General features: G+C 37.3%; 4 protein-coding genes and 1 pseudogene across 7 annotated transcripts; 4 read left to right on the top strand and 1 right to left on the bottom strand.

The window, feature by feature from the left end:
- Window positions 1-1,637: 1,637 nt before the first annotated feature.
- On the top strand, window positions 1,638-3,069 carry LOC137720053 (E3 ubiquitin-protein ligase ATL42-like). The gene has a single exon (XM_068459058.1). The coding sequence runs from the start codon at window positions 1,678-1,680 to the stop codon at window positions 2,947-2,949; it is 1,272 nt and encodes a 423-aa protein (XP_068315159.1). The 5' UTR covers window positions 1,638-1,677; the 3' UTR covers window positions 2,950-3,069.
- A 561-nt stretch (window positions 3,070-3,630) lies between these two features.
- On the top strand, window positions 3,631-4,986 carry LOC137730668 (E3 ubiquitin-protein ligase ATL42-like; annotated as a pseudogene).
- Window positions 4,987-6,353: 1,367 nt separating this feature from the next.
- Window positions 6,354-13,739, bottom strand: LOC137742449 (protein phosphatase 2C and cyclic nucleotide-binding/kinase domain-containing protein-like). 4 transcript variants are annotated; one of them, XM_068482336.1, is made up of 16 exons: window positions 13,229-13,738; window positions 12,056-13,131; window positions 11,710-11,841; window positions 11,358-11,588; window positions 11,111-11,236; window positions 10,488-10,550; window positions 10,310-10,392; window positions 9,754-9,985; window positions 9,365-9,681; window positions 9,088-9,175; window positions 8,913-8,979; window positions 8,375-8,652; window positions 8,216-8,281; window positions 7,964-8,085; window positions 7,299-7,455; window positions 6,354-7,191 (listed from the first exon to the last, which is right to left on the bottom strand). In XM_068482336.1, exons 2-16 carry the CDS (start codon window positions 13,085-13,087, stop codon window positions 6,946-6,948), a joined length of 3,240 nt encoding a protein of 1,079 aa, XP_068338437.1. In that variant the 5' UTR covers window positions 13,088-13,131; window positions 13,229-13,738; the 3' UTR covers window positions 6,354-6,945. The 4 variants fall into 4 exon arrangements, with proteins under 4 accessions (XP_068338437.1, XP_068338428.1, XP_068338442.1 ...); XM_068482327.1 differs by having other exon boundaries at window positions 13,325-13,738; XM_068482341.1 differs by having other exon boundaries at window positions 11,728-11,841; window positions 12,056-13,739.
- Window positions 13,740-16,581: 2,842 nt separating this feature from the next.
- Window positions 16,582-19,582, top strand: LOC137735067 (probable lactoylglutathione lyase, chloroplastic). Its single transcript, XM_068474440.1, has 9 exons — window positions 16,582-16,818; window positions 17,168-17,372; window positions 17,492-17,616; window positions 17,750-17,814; window positions 17,968-18,180; window positions 18,303-18,350; window positions 18,738-18,845; window positions 19,049-19,189; window positions 19,306-19,582. The coding sequence occupies exons 1-9, from the start codon at window positions 16,680-16,682 to the stop codon at window positions 19,345-19,347; spliced, it is 1,086 nt and encodes a 361-aa protein (XP_068330541.1). The 5' UTR covers window positions 16,582-16,679; the 3' UTR covers window positions 19,348-19,582.
- Window positions 19,583-20,708: 1,126 nt separating this feature from the next.
- Window positions 20,709-24,274, top strand: LOC137733716 (probable RNA methyltransferase At5g51130). Its single transcript, XM_068472881.1, has 8 exons — window positions 20,709-20,900; window positions 21,455-21,569; window positions 21,849-21,896; window positions 22,538-22,739; window positions 23,313-23,400; window positions 23,570-23,635; window positions 23,795-23,863; window positions 23,957-24,274. The coding sequence occupies exons 1-8, from the start codon at window positions 20,775-20,777 to the stop codon at window positions 24,044-24,046; spliced, it is 804 nt and encodes a 267-aa protein (XP_068328982.1). The 5' UTR covers window positions 20,709-20,774; the 3' UTR covers window positions 24,047-24,274.
- Window positions 24,275-24,456: the final 182 nt, after the last annotated feature.

Genomic DNA, 24,456 nt, shown 5'->3' with positions numbered 1-24,456 from the left:
CGCACTTTCTTTTTCTTTTCACACTTCTATGTTTTTTTGGCATTTAAATTAAAGAAAACTAATGAAAATGGCTTGAAAACTATGTTTGATTTTTTTAGTGTAAAAATATGATTTTTCGTTAAAGTGAACAGTATCACAAACTTTTCGTTAAAACTCCCTTTAAATTATGTTATTCAAAAGATAATCAATATACTAAATAATGATACATTTTGTTTTCTCTATCTACGCACGCTATGTTTGTTTATCCCGAACTTTCAACTCAATAAAAATATCAAATTCAGATAGTTCAAGGTTGTCATTAGAAAACACAACAGGCATTAGCTGAATTAATTCATGCCTAATGATGTTCTAGGCAATGAGGTCACCTAAGCTAAGATCCCACAACTCTACCCTTTGACCTTCTGAGCCAAGCCATGCTAAGCAGCTAATTTGCAAGCACCATACGCAACTAACAACTTTGACTTTCGTATACCATTAATAAACCCTAATAATTTAGTCAAATCACAAATAAATTACCAAATTTCGAGGACAAACTAATCCAACAGAGGGAGCAAATTACATGTGAAAATCTCATAACGAAATTTCACCTAAACTCATATTGGATCGAAAACAAATTTGTAGGGTCATGTCGGTACGACTGAATATGCGTTAGAAAGGCCAATCCCTTCCAAACAAAAAAAAAGGGAACATAATTTCTGTCAAATTAGTTAGTATCAGGTGTTGATCACATGCACATGGATGTAAGTCATTAATTCATAACCGTCTTTGAGATTTCGAGGGCTTTGTGCAAAGTTAATAAAAAGGTTCATTATTTAAGAAAGTTTTCTAAAAAAATTAGAACAATATATTGATACTAAAAAGCAAGCAAAAGCGGTTCAATCTTAAACAACCATACAAGCAAAAAAGCTTTAGAAATTCTTGGGTTACAGTTTCACTTGAATATATAGTATTATCATATAATAAAATTGAAAATAAAAGTCCTTTTTAGAATGTTATTATTGACACTCTAAATATCTCATTGTGAATATTAGATATCAAAACTTTTTGGAGGCTGTTCAAATTTGAAACCTTATACGATTGCAACTTTCGCTCTCCTCCAATGTCGCCTTTGATCATTGATGAATTGTGAATACATTATAAGAAATCTATTTGTAAACAATTGGAGCTAGCAATTTTTTCTTTCTTTAATCGTAGTTTCACCGGTTGTGTATAAGAAATTAGTTTAATGGTTTGTCCTAACAGTTAACATGATTGACGTCATGTTGCAGGTGGTGCTTAGATAATAATGCAGCCTACCAAAAGAGGCAATATTTGTCTACATGCATTTATCCTCTCTCTCCCACTTCGTCATCACTTCTCAACTCTTCAATTATCTTTATTATTAATAAACTCCAATAATATAAAAATGGTTTATCAAATTCGAAACACATGAAAACCCCAACAAGTAACACATAAAATTTCACCAGAATGATATAAACATTTGTATGTATATATGTATATATAGTTCCTTTTCCCCTAAACTTCAACTCCTCCACAACCATACATCTGTATATATATGTATATATAGTTCCTTTTCCCCTAAACTTCAACTCCTCCACAACCATATATCTGTATCTATACATACATATATATATATATGTGTGTGTGTGTGTATGTAGTTCCTTTTTGCTTCCAAAGATGATTAGATTTTTGGGTCAGTCTCAAAATTTCAAATTTCCAATGTTCCATTCAAGTTTGATTGTTTTTTTGCTTCTGAATTTTGTGGTGTTCCATGTTGAAGCACAATCCAGTGGCCCAGATTATCCTTCCGATGAACAAAGCAATTTTCAACCAAGTGTTGCTGTGGTTATTGGAATTCTAGCAGTCATGTTTGCACTGACTTTTGTCCTCCTTGTGTATGCAAAACTCTGCCACAGGAGAGCAGGTGTGGTTGGAAACAACAATCTCCAGCCAACAGGACTTATCAGTAGAAGCTCTCGCTTTTCGGGGATTGACAAGACAGTGATCGAGGCACTTCCTTTTTTCAGATTCTCTTCACTGAAAGGGTCGAAGGAGGGCCTCGAATGCTCAGTCTGCCTGTCGAAATTCGAAGGTGTTGAAATCCTCAGGCTGCTTCCCAAATGCAAGCATGCTTTTCACATCGGCTGCATTGATCACTGGCTCGAAAAGCACTCGAGCTGTCCTCTCTGCAGGCACAGGGTTAGTGCTGAGGAGTTGACTTCCATTACCTACTCAAACAGCATGAGGTGGATCAATCAATCAGAGCGCCGCCAGGACTCGAACATAGAGCTCTTTGTTCAGAGAGAGGAGGATCACCGCAGTTCTTCAAGATTCAGCGTAGGAAGCAGCTTTCGGAAAGTTGACAAGGCGATTGATAAGGAACTGTTGATCCAAGAAGCTGCTGATGTGACAGAGGAAGATCAGAAAGCCCTGCACAAGCACAAGCACACAATTGTTGTTTCGGATCTTGAGTTTAAGAACAGATGGAGCAATTTGAGTTCCTCTGACCTCATGTTCTTGAATTCCGAGATGCTTAACACGAAGTCAAGCAATAGATTCTCTTTCAGACATTTGAATGATGAGCAGTTTTCGCCTGTGAAAGCAACAGGGAATGAGGAGATTGTAAAGATTAAGGAGGACAAAGTTGGTACAATGAACAAAAATAGCTCAGCTTCGGTTCCTTCTGATTCAGACAGCATAGCAGCTTCAGCTCACGCCTCGAGTTCAGTGAAACGAGGAGAGAAAAGATCCAAGTCCGAAATCACTGGTCTTTCGAGATTTGGGAATTTGGGCTTTAAGAGCAGGACTAGAGAGCCTTCTCTGCTCGAAAACAATACGGAGGAGGAAAGAAGGAGGCGGCTTTGGTTGCCGATTGCCAGTAGAACAGTCCAGTGGTTTGCCAATAGAGAGAATAGGCCTCCACAGCCTCAACAGCCTTTAGATGTATAATTTGGATCAATGGAAGATTCAAGTTTCATAGGATTTAGGTAGTTTTGTTTCGAAGTTCTAGAGGAACACGCGCACTTTGAACGCGGTTTTATTTTTGGATTCCTTTGTACCAATGCATCATTCTAAATTTTTAAGGACTAGCACATATAGCCATATAGATGTCGATAGAATTCTTATACAAATACCAACTTCTTGAATCAATGAAATTATATATTGTTGTTTGCTTTTTGCTTAGAAAACATATTGCTTCTTTTCCAAGAAAGGAATTCGGATAACAGCAAGACATTACCAAAAATCTTACAAGACAAATAACTCAAACACCAAACCGAAACCGAAACATAGAGGCGACAAGTTGCCTGCGAAAAGCTCATCGCCAAAAGTTCGATTGGTTTAACGGGTTCTCACCTGCCGGGCCATCGAGCTAAGGACTGCATTAGCTTATAGGTAGATCTTAACATGACTGATGTCATGTGGTAGCTGGAGCTTATATTATAATGTAGGATGATTACACAATAAAATCCATGAGAGGGCATATTTGTAGAAACCCTAATATACAGCAATATAAAATAAATTAATCCAATTAGGACACACACGAACAACCGAAGAAGAAACCAAGAAACTGAAATATCACAAACCAGATTGATATTTCCCTTAAACTTCCAAGTTCTCCCACAAACATATATGTATATATAATTCGTTTTTTCTCCTGCAGAATGCTCCGAAAAGATGATTAAAATTTTGGGGTTTCAAAATCTCGACCTTCCAATGTTTCATTCAAGCTTGTTTGTTTTGCTTCTCAACTGTGTGATCTTCCATGTTGAATCACAATCCTTAGGCTCAGATATGGCTTCTGATGAAGAAACTAAATATCAACAAAGTGTTCGTACGGTTATCGGTGTTCTATCTGTCATGTTTGCGTTCCTTTTTACTCTCCTAGTTTATGCCAAATACTGCCATAGAAGAGTTCCTGTTCGAGAAAACAGTCTCCTGGAAACGGGACTTATCAGTAGAAGCTCCCGGTTTTCGGGGATTGACAAGACGGTGATTGAGGCACTTCCGTTTTTCAGATTCTCTTCTCTCAAAGGGTCAAGGGAAGGTCTCGAATGCGCAGTCTGCCTATCGAAATTCGAAGATATTGAGATTCTCAGATTGCTTCCAAAATGCAAACATGCTTTTCACATCAACTGCATTGATCACTGGCTGGAAAAGCACTCAAGCTGTCCTCTCTGCCGGCACAAGGTTAGCTCTGAGGATCTTACGTTCGTTACCTTCTCGAATAGCATGAGGGTCTTGTCGAATAACCAATCAGTGCATCGACAGGACTCGAACATAGATCTCTTTGTTCAGAGAGAGCAAGATCGCTGCGGTTCTTCGAGATTCAGCATCGGAAGCAGCTTTCGAAAAAGCGAAAAGGTGGTTGAGAAGGAAGCTGAACTGCTAATCAAGGCAGAAGCTGCTTGTGGTGATGTGACAAAAGAGGATGACAAAATCCTGCACAAGCACAAGCACAAAATTCTTTTTTCCGCTTTCGAGTTTAACAACAGATGGAGCAATCTGAGTTCGTCTGATCTTATGTTCTTGAATTCGGAAATGCTCAACACGGTGTCAAGCAATAGATTCTCTCCCATAAAACTAAACGATGAGCAGCTTTTGACCACGAAGGCAACGGAAAATGAGGAGATTATGAAGATCAAGGAGGAGATGGAGATGAAAAGATTGTTCGAGAACAAAGTTAGTACAATGAACAAAAACAGTTCAGCTACAAACTCAATTGTTCCCTCGACATCAGACAGTATAGCAACTTCAGCTCATGCCTCGAGTTCTACGAATCGAGGAGAGAAAAGATCAATGTCCGAAATCACTGCTCTTTCGAGATTTGGAAACTTGGGTTTCACCAACAGGACTAGAGAGCCTTCTCTGCTCGAAAACAACCCGAAAGAGGATAGGATGAGGCGGCTTTGGATGCCGATTGCCAGAAGAACAGTCCAGTCGTTTGCCATTAGAGAGAAAAGGTCTCCACAGCATTTAGATGTATGATTTGTTTTTAGTTCAAGCTTTCAGTTTCCATAGATTTTAGGTACTTTATTCATAAGTTCAATCTAATTCCTATCAAATTTGAAGTACCAAATTCTTGAATCCGTTTTTTTTTTTCTTTGACAAACTACTCTAATCTAGATGGAGGGAGGATTCGAACTTGGGTTTGGAAGGACGACGGGCACACTGTCTTAAGCAACTGATCTAACTCGCGTTCGCAACTTCTTGAATCCATCAAATGACATATTTTTTTTGTTGCTTTTCTTTAGTAAAACGTATCCCTTCTTTCCCTAGTAAACCACCCTCGTTCCATGAACGAGAATCATGCTATTTCCATCATTTTCAACAATTAAATAGTTAGCCACCTAAATTTACACCAAACCAACATAATTTATTTGCAGTTGACTTAAAAAACTTAAAAAACTAAAGCTCCCAGACTTTTAAGCCAAATACATTCATCTAATTAGTCCTTAATCGTAAAATTGTCATGGCTAATCGTGTGTAATGATGATCGCGTCTGAAAACGACTTAATGAAAAGATTTAAGAAGAAGAAGAAGAAGAAGATGCTCCTTGAAACCATCGGACCAGATCATTTTATTATCTATTTGGTTGGGAAAATTCAACTTTCATCAGTCACTTGTTGTCCTCTCATGAAATTTAGAATCCTCTGAAAATGCTGTCGTTTATTATTTATAAGGCAATAAAATTGTATTTTTGTCACAGTTGTGGTATTGGTGTCAGAGCTGAGTCTGCTTCATTTGTCCTCGAGGAAAGCAGCCACGAATCGACTTTGCATGTTGATCTTAATTAAGTGTTAATCTTAATTTTACGTTTCTGTCCTTGTCGGCTTGATACCTCTATTATGTTTTTCTGCAGTTCTTATATTGTATTTGTTATTCGTTTACTTTAGTGGTGTTGTTCTCTAGTCGGAAGAGGACCAATAAGTGCTCTCTTTTTTTGGTTTTGAAAGTGTTTTTCGAATGGCTAAGTGAGGTTTCTGATAACTAAAATGCTTTTAACCATTTTGAAAGTAAAAAAAAAAAAAAAAAAAGGAAAAGTGGTTCTTGATTCTAAAAGCCGTTTTCGATGCTTTGTTGAAGAAGTGCTTCTTCAAGAAATAATTTTATTGGATTTTTCAAAAAAAAATAAATAAATAAAGAAACTTAGGTGCTCCATAAGACGGTGCTCAAGAGTATCGAGTACTTCAGATGTTTTCATAGTTAGATATTTGTTTAAAAATACAAAATTCAAGGTCTAACTGTTAAAACACTTGATGACAGGTACCCACCCCATCTCAACTCCGCGATGGTGGTCCCCACCCTATGAATGTAGACAAATCCTCCATGGCTGAACAATCAGAGAATATGAGAACAAGATTTAACAAAATTTGCTGGAGACCGCCAATCGGTAAGGATTTCCATAAATCAGAGATCCAAGTATTTACAACACATAAGAAAATGATAAAAGCGAATTCCAATAGTAATCAATAAGAACAATAGATAGTTGGAGACTCGAGAGCTTCGTGGCTAAGTCGATCAAATTTCTATCAGCTGCGATTACAGAAGTAGAACTTGAAGAAATGAGCCCCTCATTCATCCACACATATATGCATTTACAGAGGGGGAGAAATTCGCCGAAAAGAAAAAGAGAATGATGGGAACAGAAAATCTATCAACCGGCCTCTCCATGAAATAGTCAAATGGCTATCAGCAGCGGCCTATGATCCCAGAAGATATTTACTCTTCTAATGCTACTATGTAATCACGTAAAATATAACGGGACCACAAGCAAGGTGAATCTCAGGATTGTAACTTCGACATTTCCTCCGTTGGTTTTGTATGTCTCGGTGGTTTCTCATTGTTCAGCCAAGCTGTGAGTCAAATCTCACAGCAGAGAGGATTCAGAAGAACCCCACCTGGAATTTTTTACAAATGTGGAAAGTCCTGTAATTTTTTATCCTTCTACCAGTCGTCAAACCATTCAGGGGTATCGAGTTCTTCTCCATTTCGAGATGGAGAAGCTAGAGGAACAGAACAGTCCTCGGAGTGACTTCCCAAATGTTGAGTTATACGAGATGTGATCTCATGAGGAACAGGCAAACTACTGTCTTTGATCCCTTCCCAATCAATACCATCAAACCAGGGATGCCTTTTGACAGATTCATAACCTTGGCTTCCTAGTCTGGTGTTTTCATCAACCTCGAGTAACTGAACATATTATTATAAACAGAAGCATGTGAAAATTCCTTTTGTGAGAGAGAGAGAGAGAGAGAGAGAGAGAGAGAGAGAGATGACTAAAAAGATTCCTACAATACCTTAGTGATGAGATCAACAACTTCAGGACTAAAAGTTTGCGGTAGAGTTAGCTGTCCCTTTGCGATCTTTGCAAATGTATCAAGCTCACTTTGTCTCCATGAGCCGAATGGCATTTCACCCTGTAGCATGAAGTATATCAACACTCCTAATGCCCACCTGCAAATTTTCAAACAAATTCAGAACTGCAGGAGGTCTCAGAAGGATACTGTCAAGACAAAAAAATAATAAAATAATATGAAATGTAATTATATGTACAACTCAGATCTCAATGCCTAAAACTTCAATCATTCCACTGTTACCAACACAGGAAGGGACCGTTTCCATCTTAAAACTTTTTCCAGAGATCTAAACAAATCTAGATACTTACAAATCTCACCAGGTGTCCTAGTGGAAGCATATCTTCTCGCAATTACCCTCAAGTCCACTAGCATATATTCTCACTGTACCACTAATGCTAATGCTGATTTTGTAAATTTATGAATATTTCTGTCAAGCACTTGCCTCTAAATTCTCCCAATTTCTCTAAGCCTCTATACCGCCTAATTCTGAATAATTTACTTCTTATACAATGTGTTTCACATTTTCATGAAAAACTACGTATAGTATTCAGTGATGTATAGAATAGCTAAGCTTAGGATGAACAAGGCATAATTCACCATATTACCAGTCAGCTGGGAAACCATGGCCTTTTCCCTGGACTACCTCTGGAGCTAAAAAGTCCACCATTCCACAAATTGTATATGTCCTTTCACCAGATAACTTCTTGCCAAACCTGAAGTCTACTAGCTACATTACAAAAAAAAAAATTAGTAATTAAGCATAATTTCATCAACTTCTCCCTTCTTCGATTATTCAGCGTCAATCCAGATACCATGAATAAACATGATTCAGAATGGAAAAACAAAACATTACCAACCTGCAAATATCCTGTTTGGTCCAACATTAAAACATCAGGAGACAAGCCTCTGTAGAGAACGTCATTCTGAAAGTCAAATTACAAAGAAAAGAAAATGAGAGATGTTGAAAAAGAAAGATGTCACGGCAGGAGCTAATAAGCTAATTCCAGACAATGGACCTTATGGAGATCTGCCAAACCAGCAACTAGAGAGGCTGCACAAAATTTGGCAGATGGTTCATCAAGGGGAGTGCGAAGTATCGAAGCCAACGGACAAGCAAGGCAAGTATTATACAGTATGCCAGCATGTGTCTGATCAACACATGTGCACAGAAACTGTGGCACACATGCTGAAGAACTCATACTCTTGATTAGATCCTTCTCTCTTAACACTTGTGCTTCCTTTCCCATCCTTCTGACCTTTTGCTTTGAAAACCTTTTCAAACTAAGCAATTTTTCTGATAGGCAATCAGATTTAACAAGAATAATTCCTGTCAGCTTATGTACTGTTTTAAACAAAAATAAATTCTTCTCAAAATATTGAATCTACTATTAGATCTGTCCCATTCAATGCAGTATATATTATCGACTTTTTTCTTTGTCTAACAAATGATATATCATATATTACTTCAACATGAATCCTGCATCGTGTAGAAGTCCAATCTAACCAAATAAAACCACAGCTGAAAAGAAAAACCCTAAATGACAACCAACCAACCTGAATCTCTTAAACATACAAGTCCAATCTCACTGCAGTCAGTGCTATATAAAATTGTTCTCCAATCCTAAAATGGAAACATATGTAGCATCAATAAATTATACGATAACTCAATTAAGCATTTATCCTTAGAAACTTAGAAATCTACAGACAAGCAGGGCACTGAATTCCATACCAGATCAGACAACTGGACTTTAGTAAGAGCAGAAATATCAACGTTCTTGGCAGATCCCTTTGGAACGTCAGAAGAATAATCCCTTGACCTACACAGTGACATCAACAAACAGCATCCGAAATATGAAAGAAACAGTCATGAGATATCCTGTATAATATAAAAAAGAGTTCTACGAAATTGTCACGTGTCATTAAAAAGCTCCAAAATTAACCATGGATTTCCAATTGGTAGATTGATTAAAATTTAAGAACTGAGACTTCAAGAGAATACCACATACTTCCGATCATCCTGAGAAAGCTTTGTCAAAGGGCCAATGACTGAATCAAAATTCTCCTTTGTTAAAACAGCACAGGTGACATCTCCCACAGCAACTGCAGTAAACAAATCAATATGTTCTCCAAGAAGTGCCCATTCACCAAAGCAGCTTCCCTCCGTCTTCTCCACTGAGAGCTCTTTACTGCTCTGAGGATGATCATCTTTTTTTTGATAGTCAGACTTCAGACTCCGGACAACTGGACTACTAACTGAATTTGCATCAAAAGTAATCCTCACTTTTCCCTTCTGGATAATGTATAATCCAACTAGGCGTTCACTCTGCAGATACATGTGAAATACACATTAGATATAGGCAAAGAGTAAATGATACCCTTAGGGAAAGTAAAGTACCTCACTGACTATCGTCTGCCCTTCTGAGAAGGAAACTTCAGACAGAGAATCGGCAATATGGCTCAGCTGTAAGATTGTCAGCCTTGATAGAAGATCCACCGATCGAAGCAACTTCAAATACGACAAATTAGAAAACTCTGACGTTAAAATTCCACGGAAGTCTTCTCTTTTCAAAGCCCAAAGAGTTCCACTGGTCACAGCACGAACAGAGGCCTGGAGTGGTTTGTTATGCCTGTAGTATCACATATCGCAAGATCAAGTAAACAGGAATTAGAAAACACATGATGCACTATTACAAAAGGAAACAAACAGATCAAGGAAAGCCGAAACAAATTGGATCTAACTTGTCCCAGGAATATGCTTCCCATTTCCCCTGGCTCTGCAATGGCAAATCATTAATATTTTCTAATGCATAGATGTACAGGTGTAGGAAAACCTTATGTTCAATTTGTGCATGAAATTTCCAAGAGTAAATCATAAAGTCAGCTCACAGAAACTCTATGATAGCACAACCATTTTTGGAACCAACAGATGAAAAAAAGGTAGGTTAACTCACATTAGCGCTAGTTCTCCAAAGGATGACAATTTATCAGCTGTATAGTGCTGCAGAACCCTCGGAACCTCTCCATTCTTTTCTTCCTGCCAAGATCGTATCCAGTCAACAAAAAATCTGTGGGGCCTCATAAAGTAATTATCCAAATGAATTTCAAGTAGAAAAAGGATATATTTAAAACCTGGGTCGCCAACACCTCAAATTCTCCACTGCCAACAACATAAAAGCAGTCACCTTCACCACCCTACAAAATATGGTAATGCTATAAGTAAGATAACCACACAAAATTGTAACATTTTAACTTCTCTATTTTTTGAACATGGAGTCTTTAGGCTGTTTTGGCAATGGATCAGCATTGCGAATGTAACTTCAAAAATTAAACCAATAATGCTTTGTGCATCGGCAACTGCTTTGTGTATTATTAAATTGACTTTTAAAAATCAAACTTACTGGGCAGGGGGTCCCCAGGTCACTTAACAAACTGCTTTGTGTATTATTAAATTGTAAATAATTCTACTTTAGTTACATAAATTTCTTGGCCATAGGGACAAGCATGAGTTTGTGTATACTATTTCCGTAGAAATTCACGAACCTGAATCCTGCAGTTGTAAGAGCATTTCAAGTAAATTAGAACTACACCAGAATTAATAGTCTATTACATATATTAATCCTTTTCAGATTGTTGGATGTCATAAGTCCATGTATGCCACTCATAACTGTGCCCAAAGCAAGACAATTATGTGCAAGAGCTATGAAAAGCTATTACTGTAAACAAGAAAAGCAAAAAAAATAAAGAAAAGGAACCTGTCTAACAACAACATCTCCAGGCTGGAACTCAACCCTTTCCATGCAGTCCAATAACACCTGACACTGAGAATCAGTAAGCTTTCTGAAGAGGAAATGGTCGTGCAAAGCCCGCTCAATGTGTGCCTATTTACCACAAACAAATGTTCAAAGTAAGAACTCGCGATAGAGAAATTGACATCATTTCTGGTCTTTCATACAAAATCATGACGAACGGAAATAAAAAAGGATATGAAATAAAGCATACTTCTTCCTCCCAAGTCTTTCTGTGGGATGGAGATGGAGGAACCCAAATTTGCCCATTTTCTAGAGAACTCTCAATCGCACGAAGGCGTGCCTTTGACAAATCATGTCTGGTGCGCTGGTTCCTAGAGTTCCACCCAGATGGTGAAGGAGATTCACATCCTGTAACCTCTACAACTTGAGGAACAGGTGGTCGTAAAGCACCAGCAGGGCTTACTGATTGACCAATGGACATCTATAAGAAAAAGACATTATTAATTGACTACATTTGAGCAAACCATATATATGTGAAGACAATGGACTTTGAATATTAAATGCACAGACAACGTCATGGTTTGGACAGCAAGTCCTCTTACATCAGTCAGCCCACTTACATGCACAACGATCACTGTAATATCATCTGTACGAGTTTCATACTGCAGCCAGAGTTTATACGATTCAGCTACAATTGCAGCACAAGCATCACGGGGATCTTTAAATTTTGCAACCTGTAAATATAGTAACAGAATCAAGAAAAGTGGAAAACAGAAAAACAAATAAGACGTACTCAACTTAACTAAACACACTATGCCCAACAATAAGAAAGCAAACAAACAATCATAACCTTTCACAATTAACTTATAAAAGGTCAATGAATCAGAGATAAATAACTCTAACAGATTCCACGCTTGATTGCAACAAAGAGAGAGCAGGATACCTTACCATATCCACCACAGCTTGGCTAGAAAGGAACTCAAAAACTCCATCACTAGCAAGAACAAAGAAAGGATTATTCTGTGTAAGCTCTAAAACCACGATTTCAGGGTTCGCAACAACCCCAATTGTCTCAGCAATTGAATCACCAAGACTCCTTGTAAAAGCTGTCCCAGGATACATTCCATTTGGCACCCACAATCTAGGCGGATCACCATCATCGCTTTCTTCGGTTCCCCAACACTGCACATCTGGATTCTTCAGCCCTTCAATTTGATCCAATGTAAGAACTCTTGCACCACAAAGCTTAACCCTTTTGAGCTCGTCCACTCTAAATGGGGTTTGATCAATTGAAAGGTCCACAGCTACAATGTCATCCCCTTTCCTCTCTGCTATAACAGCCCTTGAATCACCCGAATTCGCAATGCATATCGTCCTGCCTCGAACCAAAACCGTAATTGCAGTTGTCCCGCTCATGCTATCATCCAAAATATCAGCGTGCAACTGAGAATTGGTTGCGATAAATGCAGAATGGCATGCTTCAACAGCATCCACTTGAAATTTATTATTCCTAAGCAAATTCTCACACAACTTTCTTTTCACAAACTGCGAACACTGAGCTCCGAATTCTCCATGACCATCAAAGACCCCGAAGAAATGATCATCCGGGTTTGTCCCAAATGGTGTGTGGATGCAAAAGCTATCTTGGTTAGCCTTATCAAGAGCATCAGGGTAATAACCTCTCTGAGACAAATACGAATACCGCATTTCAAAGTTTCCTGAAGGGACCTTGACAGTTCTTGACCCATTGGGGGGCAGAAACTGTGATGAAACCCTACGGAGCCTAGTTATACCCATCTCAGCATCCCCAGTTAAGCCAGTCTGGTTGAATTGGTCTCTGAGCTCACCTACTTCTCCATTGGAGGAAGTAGGAGAGAACACTGGGATCTCAGTGCTCCTCACATCCTGACTCTCTTTCAATTTCGGAACTCTTGGAGTACAAAGCTCTCCAATGCAAACTCTCGAATACACACAACCCATCACTCAAAAACACAAATTGAATCGAACCCAGATGCCAAATTTACCTGAAAATTCATCAGTTTCAAGTTTGAACAAGCTCAATCACCCTGCAACCCATCACTCAAAAAAGAAAATTGAAACGAACCCAAATGCCGAATTTACCTAATAATTCATCAGCTTCGAGTTCGGTCGAGCTCAATCACTATACAACCCAACACTCAAAAATGCAAATCGAATAGAACCCAGCTGCCAAATTACCTGAAAATTCATCAGTTCGAGCATTCGAGTTCGAACAAGCTCAACGACTCTGCTTACTCTGCTTCTTCGAGCAAAATAAATGAGATTTTGTTGGATTTTTCTCCAGACTTATCTTCCACAGCCGCCCACAAAACTACTTTCAGAGAATGAAAGGAAACCGACTACAATAAAAACTATTAAATTGCAAATCTTTTATGAGATATTCAAACTGTTAGATATTAGCAAATTGGAAAGCGACGTTCTTGATCTACAGTGCCTCTCACAACCGTTACGATAAAATACAACAAATATAGAAGCCAATAAAAGCACTTCTGAAAAAAGTACTTCTGAATCGTGCAAAAAATTGGAAAGCAGACAGTTGGGTTTTGCAGAGGAAGTCGAGAAATCTGCTTGCTTGAGTGAGTCACTCAGCAGGTGCTTTGGGGAATAGTTCGGGATAGGGAGAAGAGGGAAGGGGAAGGCGCGTGGGGACAGGGAGTGGTCGCGGTGCAGATTGCGGATTAGGCCGGTATCAGTGCACTGCATCTATTTTTGTGGACACTGCTACTCCCACGCGCCGTGACGGGAAGTGTTTTCACCTTCATATTTTTATGGAATAGGTATATATTGTCAAACAAGTTAGGTTTTGAGATTAAATTCTATCCGTTGTTTACGGTAAAATTTAGCATTGTCTTGAATTTGCATAATCATCGTTTAATGGGATTTTAGCTTACTCGTCATTCACAAAAGTCAACTCAAAATCGTCAACTTAAATGAAGAAAATACGATTAAATCTATTAATCTTAGTAGTACGACAAGAAGCACAATTTTATTAGTAAATATTATAATTTTTTCAAAACAACGAAAAAAGTTCACACTTTTCAACCCTTAATAATAATTCTAGTAATGTGTATCTGATATTTTTCAAATCTCGTCTTTGTAGCTCAGTATTGTCTTGTAAAAAGATTACTATTTTTTTTTTCTCATCATAATTCTCAAGGACTATTTTTTCTATATATAATTAAAATAATAGATGAAAGATAAACTAAAAAAATTAGTTTATAGAATGCATCCCTTATCACACACTTTGCTTTATTGTTTCATTGAATAATTGAATTATGCCTTTACCAAAGTGTGTGTGCATAGGACTATCTTCCATACTCGAATGAGAAAACCGCCCCACGTTCGTTCATAATCACATAAACTTTCCCAAGTGATCCTTCACTTCAAAAAGATAGGAATGGCCCCTTGAATTCAATTTGATTAACTTCTTTTTTGTTTATCCATTCTTTTGTCTAAATGTGAATTTAATATAAAGTAATAAAAAATTTATAAAACTTTTGAGAGGATGTGTGCTAATTGACTCTGGTTACGGGACGGGCTGAAAATGTTTCTAGCCTTTTTGAGCCCCATTGGGTAGGGATGGGACTTTAGTAGCCGACCAACTTGACCAACCCAACTGAAATTGGGTTGAGTTGTAAGCTTCAAATTTATTTTTGAGTAAAAACTTGTCACCCGTCCAATCGGTGAGTTGGGTTGATATATTATTAACTAAATTGGAATCGACCCACCCAAATATCAAGAATTCTTAATCAAGCATGTATATTACATAGATATACATATAAAATCTAATCGTTATTAAACACACTTGTTTATTTATAGTTTAGTTAAATCATAAAATTTAAATATATAAATACAAATAGTGATTCTACAATATCAAATTCATACGATTTAACCCTAATATGACATGTATTTTGAATTATTTGTCACTGATTCTCACTTTACAAATAGGAAAGAAAGTAAACTTAATTCGTAAAATCCTTCCAACCCAACTTGCCTTAGAATGGTTTGGGAGGTTGAAGTCCAACCGACCAACCCACCCAATGCCCACCCCTACCATTGGAGATTAGCCTCTTCATGCCCCACTGAAATTTAGTCCTATAAATTGATCTAAACTATTGGGAATTCGAACTTGAGCATAAGATGACACAATATCCTAACCAACTTGAATACGTGTTATTTACATTTTCTTTCCTTTTTAAAACTTTGCTAGCAAGCAAGTGACAAAGAATTAAATTCTTTGCTTTGGTTACATCGTGATTCTTCATGAAATGTTCAAACATACCAAGAGAATGTTTTTCTGTGAGCTTATAAATTACGCGCACCTTTTAGGGTTTATACTTTTTAAGACTAGAACATGGATCGCATTCTTTTACTTGACATTTTGTGGAACCAAAAAATATAAAGAATGGACAAGTACAAATGAATGAATGAATGAACACTCAACAGCTTACAAATTAAATAGGTTTAGTAATAAAGTTGTCATCATGATTTTCAATTAGTTGAAATATATAATACCAGTCAGTTCTTCTTGAACATAGTTTATATGCGTTCAGAAAAACCACAAATTTTCAGTGTATTTATTGATCATGCATCAATAATATTTATAACTAAATGAATGGAAACTGAACTACCATCAACATATCTCTTCTCTACTAATTAATAAAACACTCATTGTCAACCAAAATTCTATAAAATTATTAGTTTAATCCTCTAATTAAAACATAATATGAATAAGAAATGTGAGCCATAAATGTAATTTCACACAACCAAATTTTTTTTTCTCACCTACATGGGATCCTAACAAATCTCTAATTATAAATAAAAAAAAAAAAAAAAAAAAAAAAAATTCTCGCTCCCACATTCTCTATCACTCCATTCCTCTCTCCTTTTATTTCAAAAATAAAAATAAAAACTTTTCTCACACTTTGTGTGTGCCCATATGCTAGTATATATGATACCAATTACTATATGATTTAGTTGCCTTCAAATTAGTCAAGCTCTAATCTCACCAACAACGCAAGTGGCCTTTTACCACAGTGGTGGAAATATGTTGAACCTTTGCATAAGAGCGCGAGTTTAAATCCTATCAGTGACTAATCTAACTTCTAATCTAATAAAATATATCGTTTGACTAAAAAAAAAAAAAAAAAAAAAAAAATCTCACCAACGACAAAGAAACTAATCTTAGAGGTAATACTCTCGCGTTAAGGCCCCAACAGTACCAACCCCTAAATTGGGCCTTGGGCTAGGCCCAACTTGAAAACAAACCAGAGGTCCAGAAGTCTACCCCCACAGGGGACACACACACCTATACACCATATCAAAGACAACCTCGTCCTCCACCGTTGGATCTTAAAAAAAAGGCCATCGAATCGAATACGACGCGGCAATAGCTGCTTCTCCTCTCACTTCACTCCACCAGTCACCACACCACACCACACCACTAGGCCTTCCCATTTCTTTATTCTCTCTCCTTTTCTTCCCAAAAATAAACAATACAATTTCTTCAAGTTCACAGAGGGGAGAGAGAGAGATGGTGCGGATAATTCCCATGGCGTCTTCAATCAGACCCTCGCTATCCACGCTGAGGTTCGCCGGAGCTTCTCGCCTGGGCTTTTCCTTCGCTTCCTTCACTCCTTCCCGCCGACTCGCTTGCTTCCAACTCGCTAGTGGTAATATATATACAAATTCTCCGCCTTTCGCTGCTTACCCTTTTGTGTTAAACCCTGAATTTCCCATCTTTTTCGCTGAATTCCTCGATTTTCGGTTGAATTGGGATGTTAATTTTGTTGTATGCATGCACAATTTGATTTGATTAGTGTGGGAGTGTTTGATTGGAAAATTTGATTAGTGTGGAAGTAATCGATTGGGAATTTTATATAAAGTTTTGTGAATTTAACTGTTGGGATTGTATTTGTTCTTCACAATCAAGTTACGGCATTGACAATGTGATTGGATTTGTGAATTGATAAGGTTTTGTGATCATTTCGACCTGCTTGATGATTTTGAGTTGTATACCAGCTGTGCCACAGTCGCCGTCTTTCGGTCTGAAAGCTTCTAAGCTGTTGAGAGGAGATGGTAAAACCGTGGGGGTGGCTGCTGCTGGAAATGCCGCGCAAGCTAGCACAACGGCTTCCCCTGAAAATGTCCTAGAGTGGGTCAAACAGGACAAGCGGAGGATGCTCCATGTGGTTTACCGCGTTGGAGATTTGGACAGGACCATAAAGTATGTCCGCTCAATGCAACTTGAACTATCCTTTTGATTTCATATGTAATGCCCTGTTTTCTTATGATTATAATGAAACAACGCAGAATTCAAACATAGAGTTGTGTTGTGCCTTGCAGATTCTACACAGAATGCTTAGGAATGAAATTGTTGCGAAAGCGTGACATACCCGAGGAAAGATACACCAATGCTTTCCTTGGGTACGGGCCAGAGGATTCCCAATTTGTTATTGAACTCACTTACAGTATGGCATCCAACTAGTTTTCATCTTTTCCAAAATCTGAATCATTACCTGTTTTGAACTACTTCCATAAGCACTTGTCCTGCGAATTGAAATTCATATGATTGATGTTCATTTCATTTAATGGCACTTCCAGATTATGGAGTTGACAAGTATGATATTGGAACTGCATTTGGTCATTTTGGTATTGCCGTTGAGGATGTAAGTCGCTATTTTTTTGTTAAATTTTGTTCTCTAAGATGCAGGATGCAGATTTTTTTTAATGCAATTTGGTATTATCCTGTTGTTACTACTATCTAGACTATTGGGGATTTTCTGTTCTTAAAGGACATCTATGTATGTTCTTGTGGTTAGGTTGCCAAGACTGTGGAGCTTGTAAAAGCTAAGGGTGGCAAGGTAACTCGTGAACCTGGTCCGGTCAAAGGGGGAAAAACAGTAATCGCATTTATTGAAGATCCAGATGGTTATAAGTTCGAACTATTGGAAAGAGGGCCTACCCCTGAGCCCTTGTGTCAAGTTATGCTTCGTGTGGGTGATCTTGATCGATCCATAACTTTTTATGAAAAGGTAGAGGTTGTTTTGGACAGAAATATGCTGTTGGCCTTTCATGTTTTTACTTGTCACTGCTTATTTGTTTTGGAACTCATTTACTTTTGGTTCTCAATCCTTAATTCCTTTCCACTCACTAGGCTTTTGGCATGGAGCTCCTTCGCAAAAGAGATAATCCGGAATACAAGGTAATTTTGCATTTTGTCTACACTAATAGCCTTTTATATTTGTACACTGAATTATTGGAAATGATTGGTCATTCTGATGCCTCTTTTACCCCCAAAGATGGAATAAGTATGATGAGATAGTAACATGAGACTCTAGATTGAAGCATGATTACAAAAGAACATAGTCGCCATGCCTTACCAATAGTTTTAGAGCTTTGTCCTTTTCATCATGTCACAATGGTCATTACTTGCAGGAATAGTGTATAGAGTGTTTCTACCTGAATGACATAACCTTTTGCTTGTTGCTCCCGTACCTATTACTTCTAGTAGTACTCTAGTAACGGAAAAATGCCTTTTCTCTTCTAGTGCACTATACGTTATTGACATAATTGTGCTCATTACTTCTAGTATACAATAGCAATGATGGGTTATGGCCCCGAAGACAAAAGTGCTGTTCTGGAGTTGACATACAATTACGGGGTCACCGAATATGACAAGGGAAATGCTTATGCTCAGGTAGAACCTGTACCTCTCCCCAGCTTCTCTTCTTTTGATAGCATTCCCTCTGTCCATTGCAAAATGGTTTTCTTATTCATGCATGCATAATTTCCTGTGGTTCGTCATGTTATTGTGAGAATACCACATGAAAAATGATATATTTTCTTGCCAACATTTTTTCGGACTAATTTTGAAGAATGGTTTCTTTTTTCTCTCAACAGATAGCAATAGGCACTGATGATGTCTATAAAACTGCTGAAGCAATTAAACTCTCTGGGGGCAAGATTAATCGGGAGCCTGGGCCATTACCTGGTCTAAACACAAAGATCACTGCTTGCTTGGACCCTGACGGATGGAAATCGGTATGGCTCATTCTTTTATGCTTTACTCATATATGTACCTACCCTGACGGCTGAAAGTTGTTTGGTGGCTCATTGCCCCATGATTACAAGGTCTCACTCCTCATTTTGTTTTGCAGGTTTTTGTGGATAATGTTGATTTCCTCAAGGAATTGGAGTGAGTTATGAGAGGCTTACGCGTACCCAAGCTTGTGATATTGAAACTGAAATCTCGGGCCAAGATGATTCTATGAAGCTGTTCTCTTGAACGAATGCATTAAATCCCCGTTTTGTAGATAAAATTATAATTAGCTTTGAATAACCATTGTAACAAATATTTATCTCACGATAGCGTTGCAGTCATTGTAAGAAAAAGGAAAAACAACAATTAGTTTTGCAGTGTTACTGTTAGTTCGAGATGTTGTTATTATTTTTTGGTGATTCATCTGCCACTGTTTTTGTGGGAAGTTCTCTCTCAAGATTTCTGGTACTCATCCTCTTGCTTCTGGCTCGCCGGAGACCTTTCCAGGGTTCAGCCGTCTGCGGTTAGGCATATTTACAGGGAGATGAATATGGTTGTGTATGGTATGGTCGCCTTAGGTCTTTCCTTGGACTCGGATTCGATGAGAAGTGAGAAGTGATAACCCCAAGCCCTAATTTTGTTTAATCTGGGTTGGTGAGAAGTGAGCAGGGCCTGTGTTTCTTTTGGTGAGAAAGTAATTTGTTTCAATCGTGCCATGAAGTCGCTTGTTTTGTCATAATATTTCTTCAATCACCATTGAACTTAATTATTTCCTTGTAGTTGGCCGGTAACATTTTTTTTTTTTTTTTTTTTTTGGGAGTTGGGAGTTTGAGGTTAAAAAAAAGAAGAGTTGGGGTTCGACGAATTTGGAACTTCTTTGGACTTTGGAAATTCGGACCTTTACTTTGTGTGAAAGATAAATAGGAGTTCTTGATTTGTGTAAGGTGGTCTAGCATAATGAATTAATGGGGACCATTAAATATAATTTGAATGATTTGAATTGTTTGGTTCTTGAGCTCTAAATAGTGAGATTTAAAAAGAATATCTGTCACGAATTCGATCACGACATTTGTAAGACACTTTTACAACCCCTATTTTGATTTTATCTGCCTCACGCCAATCCAACTTGTCAAGACACATAAATAAGAAAAGTAGGAAATACCACATAAATAAGAAAAGTAGAAAATACCAAATGTAAAAATCAAAATTAGTGTTGATGATTTTTTGTTTTTACTTTTTAGTACATCGATATAATTACATTAAGAAGAAAGAGAGTTTGGCTAAATCACACAATGTATAATTTATTTGACATCGAATTCATCATACACGAGATTCGAACATAAAATCTATTACTTTCAAATGAATAGAATAGCTGTTAAATTACCGTTATTATTTTCTGGTTCTTTCATGTTACTTTCCCGTTTACTAAATAAATTATTGAAAATTAAAGAAGGTTTTCAAATAAAACCCTAAACAATCATATAAAAGCAATTAAACTCTTCATTCCCTTTCTCTCCTCCCGGCCCTAAGAAGCTCTGAAAGACTGCAATTTTATTGAGCTTCTGGTACGAAATTCCGTTTTCGGCCATGTCCAGCTCACGGAAAGGGAAGGAGGGCGCAGAGGAAGGCGAACAGCAACATGGGCAGATCAGTAATAAGAAACGCAAAGAGATTTTCCCCTACGGAAACTACAAAAGTTACTACGGCTATCGGGTAATTAAAATCTCCTCCATTCCCCATAATTTTAACTTTTGAATGTTGTTATTACTCTGATTGGTTGTCAGGGAAAGCTAAAACAAGTGAGAAAAAAAACAACTGAAGATTCGATTTGGTTGGGAGTTTCTCGGTTTTTTGTTTATTTGGTTGTTTGAAGTAAATATTGAAGTGCGGTTTGTGTTTGATTGAGTTTAAGGGTACCCAATTAGGTGTTTTGTCAAATTTGATTGAAATTATGGTATTATTTCGTTTGAAAGTTTCTGGGGAATTGGTGTTCTTGGGTTTTGAATGCAGTGCATTTGTGAAGCTCTTGAGTGGTTGGATTGGTTTTATGGATACTGCTAGGATTTATTTCGAAAAATAGCGTAAGCTAAACTTCACCCATGATTCATTGTGGCCCAATTTTAAGTATTTGGGAGAGTTTAACTTTAAAAAATTAACGGACAAGTTAAAAATTTTGGGGATTGCATTGGTCTGTAATTTTTTAAACGTCTTGAAACTTGTTCTGTCGATAACAATGTGGAATCTCATTGCCTTGTATGGTGTTTTAGATTGGCCAAGAAATGGAGGAAGATGCTAGGTTGAAGGTTTTCAAGAAGGAATGGTTCGAAGGAAAGGATTGTCTTGACATTGGCTGCAATTCTGGAATCATGACCATTCAAATTGGTACTTTTCTCTCAGTTAAAATCTTAATTGAAATTTATTTATGAGTTTGTTGATTATACTGTATTGTATCTATTCATCTTTCCTAAACAAATGGTATTATTAAATCTTATATGGATAGAACTTGATAGTCTGAGTTGGGGAAAAATGTAGCGAATTTCTTGGTTTTGTCAAGTTTAGGGTGTTTTATAGTCGCGGGTTGAGATGCTTTCTTTATGTATGTGGCTCTTGAATGTGTTTGTTCTCACAGTGACTTAGACATCTGTATGTGCTTATCTACAGCCAAAAAGTTTTGCTGCCAGAGCATTCTTGGCGTTGACATCGACGCCAGTAAGATTCTAATCATATCTCGAATTCTTATCGTCTCACTGAAGTTCAAAGAAGTTCAAATATTTTTACGTTGTTCTCTAAATGTAGTCAGCATTTTATGTCAAATCTATTATGTTTCATAAGCTCTTGTTTGCATGGGATCTAGGATGCATAATTCTGTTATTATCTGAATGCAAACCATCACACTCACACATATGCCTGCATGCACCGTGTTCACACATACACATGCGCATGAACATCCACAAATTTGTAAATGTATTCTATTCATTAGACATATCTCTACAAGCTCTTCTTAGTTTACTAGTGCAATATTCCCTTGATGCTAAATTTGTGTTCGACCATGCAGTAGCGTTTATTGTAGGTGCCTACCACCTTGATCTTGAACTTGAAGGACATGGTTCGATGATGTGTCTTTATATGTGACATGACATCAGGCATAGTTTGACCTCATAGTTTGTAAAGACCTCATAAGATACCCATTTAAAAAAAATGAAAACTTCACTGGGTTGGGATGCAGTTTGGTGTCCTGCTTTGTGTGTGATCAGACAGATTTAACACTAGTTTTTATCTAATTATCCCATATCCTAGTCAATTCTGCAACTTTCTTTGTAGTTAATTAATGCAATTTTGTTTTCTTTCAGATCGAATTCAGGATGCATACTGGCACGCCAGAAAAATATTGAGATCGGAGAATGCTAGAAAGACACTTGGAAAGGCTTCTAAATTGGAGGGTGCAAGTGGCTCTTCTGAGGAGAAAGATCTGCTTGACACAGTATCTTTCCGAAAAGAAGATTTTGTTAACAGTCGGGATCCACACAAGAATCATTATGATACCATTATATGGTGAGCTTCGCCGCCTCTTTTTCTCAGTTATTCTAATATATTATGTTTGTTTCAGTCCTATTAAGGATATCAGTAATACGTGCAAACTTGCTATGATATGTGTAGGCCTTCAACTATGTACATAAGAAAAGAAAAATTATGGTTATGCTCATTAATATGACTAAAACTGCTCATCAAAATTTGTGACTAAAACTTTTGGGTAAACAGGTTTACCAAATATAACATAGACCATCAAAGAAGTCGAAACCGGGTATGTCTATCCATAGGCCATCAAAGAGTTGTACTCTAAGGACAAGTACCTATCATGAGACAACCAATGGAATCCACACTGGCCCGACAAATATCTAGAAAATGCCATTATAGTTTCCCGGGTTTTTTTGTTTATGAGCTCTAGCGAATGTGATTCCCATATCTGATAGCTGCATTGGGTTTCTATCTGTTTATTTTATGCAGATATTGCATCTTGATGCGTGCTTTTTTATGTGCAGTTACATCCTCTCATTTGCAAGTATAAACGTCACATTACTTATTGTGTTGCTTTGTTGTTAAATTTGTTTTTCTCCTCTAATACAGTTTGAGCGTGTCAAAATGGATTCATCTGAATTGGGGTGACGATGGATTGATTACATTATTTACAAGGGTTTGGAGTCTACTTCGCCCGGTAATTCTTATAACCATTGCTATTCCATCCTCATTTCATTTCATTATTCTTTTCTCGCCTGCTGTCAACTAAGCATGGAATTTTAGTTCAAAATAATCTTGATTTATAACTTTCCCTAGTTACATGATATCTTGGGAAAAGTATGACGATTTTTTCTTCTTGTGAGCAGGGTGGAATTTTTGTGTTGGAACCTCAACCTTGGAAGTCCTACGAAAAGAATTATAGAGTTTCTGAGGTGATCGTTTCTCTTTTCAACATTTCTGAGTTTGTACCTAGTTAGTCACTACTAAATCAAATACGAGTCAGAGACTTTTCTACATTGGTTATGTTTCTGACTTAAGTTTCATTGCTTAACTGGAATTGGGTCTAAAGAATTATTTGTTCCATTCTGCAGACAACTAGAGAAAATTATAGAAATCTTATGTTCTATCCGAAAGATTTTCAAGACTTACTTCTGGATAAGGTATATTTAATCTTCTTAAAGTTCGACTTCAGATGGCAGTTTTACTGACTATCAGTCGAGATCTGGAATATCTGATATCTAACATGATTACAGATAGGATTCAGAAAAGTGGAGGACATCGCTTCAAGCGTGTCGGGCAGCAAAACCGGATTCAACAGGCCAATTTTAGTGTTCCACAAATGAGTAATGCAGTTCCGGGAGCAGGATTGTTTGTTTCGTTTGAAAAGCCGTAATTTATGTACCAATTTTGACTGGGGTCTTTGTGTGCATGTGCTGCACAAGTTTTTGGTTGGGTTTAATGTAAGATTCATACGACCAAATAGATGGAACATTTCCTGTCCCAATTTTGTATCTGCTCCTAGTATTTTGTACATACATTATAATGTATAAGTGCTCCCCAATTTTGAAGAATATTTTGTAGAATCCGATTGGATGGACAATTCTAGAAGTTTGTAGAATCCGATTGAATGGTACAATTCTAGAAGTTTATAAAATCCGATTGAATTTTATTTAGAGAATATTTTCTTGTCCTTTCATGCTTTTGCCGTCGTAGTATAGAGACGATTGGAAGTTGACTAAATTCTTGAATTTGA

The sequence above is a fragment of the Pyrus communis genome, chromosome 1 (genome assembly GCF_963583255.1).
Source record: "Pyrus communis chromosome 1, drPyrComm1.1, whole genome shotgun sequence".
NCBI classification, from domain to species: Eukaryota; Viridiplantae; Streptophyta; class Magnoliopsida; order Rosales; family Rosaceae; genus Pyrus; species Pyrus communis.
This window is presented reverse-complemented; position numbering and strand designations above follow the sequence as displayed.

Bases quoted from the DNA above. Each gene is read 5' to 3' on its own strand.
- LOC137720053 (XM_068459058.1), top strand. From the start codon at position 1,678: ATGATTAGATTTTTGGGTCAGTCTCAAAATTTCAAATTTCCAATGTTC.
- LOC137742449 (XM_068482319.1), bottom strand. From the start codon at position 13,087: ATGGGTTGTGTGTATTCGAGAGTTTGCATTGGAGAGCTTTGTACTCCA. The intron at 11,237-11,357 runs GTATGCTTTATT...TGTGGTAAATAG, and splicing joins GAAAGACTTGGGAGGAAGAA to GCACACATTGAGCGGGCTTT. The intron at 8,282-8,374 runs GTCCATTGTCTG...TTTGACTTTCAG, and splicing joins GTTTGGCAGATCTCCATAAG to AATGACGTTCTCTACAGAGG.
- LOC137735067 (XM_068474440.1), top strand. From the start codon at position 16,680: ATGGTGCGGATAATTCCCATGGCGTCTTCAATCAGACCCTCGCTATCC. The intron at 17,373-17,491 runs GTATGTCCGCTC...TGTGCCTTGCAG, and splicing joins GATTTGGACAGGACCATAAA to ATTCTACACAGAATGCTTAG. The intron at 19,190-19,305 runs GTATGGCTCATT...TTTGTTTTGCAG, and splicing joins ACCCTGACGGATGGAAATCG to GTTTTTGTGGATAATGTTGA.
- LOC137733716 (XM_068472881.1), top strand. From the start codon at position 20,775: ATGTCCAGCTCACGGAAAGGGAAGGAGGGCGCAGAGGAAGGCGAACAG. The intron at 21,570-21,848 runs GTACTTTTCTCT...GCTTATCTACAG, and splicing joins AATCATGACCATTCAAATTG to CCAAAAAGTTTTGCTGCCAG. The intron at 23,636-23,794 runs GTGATCGTTTCT...TCCATTCTGCAG, and splicing joins AGAATTATAGAGTTTCTGAG to ACAACTAGAGAAAATTATAG.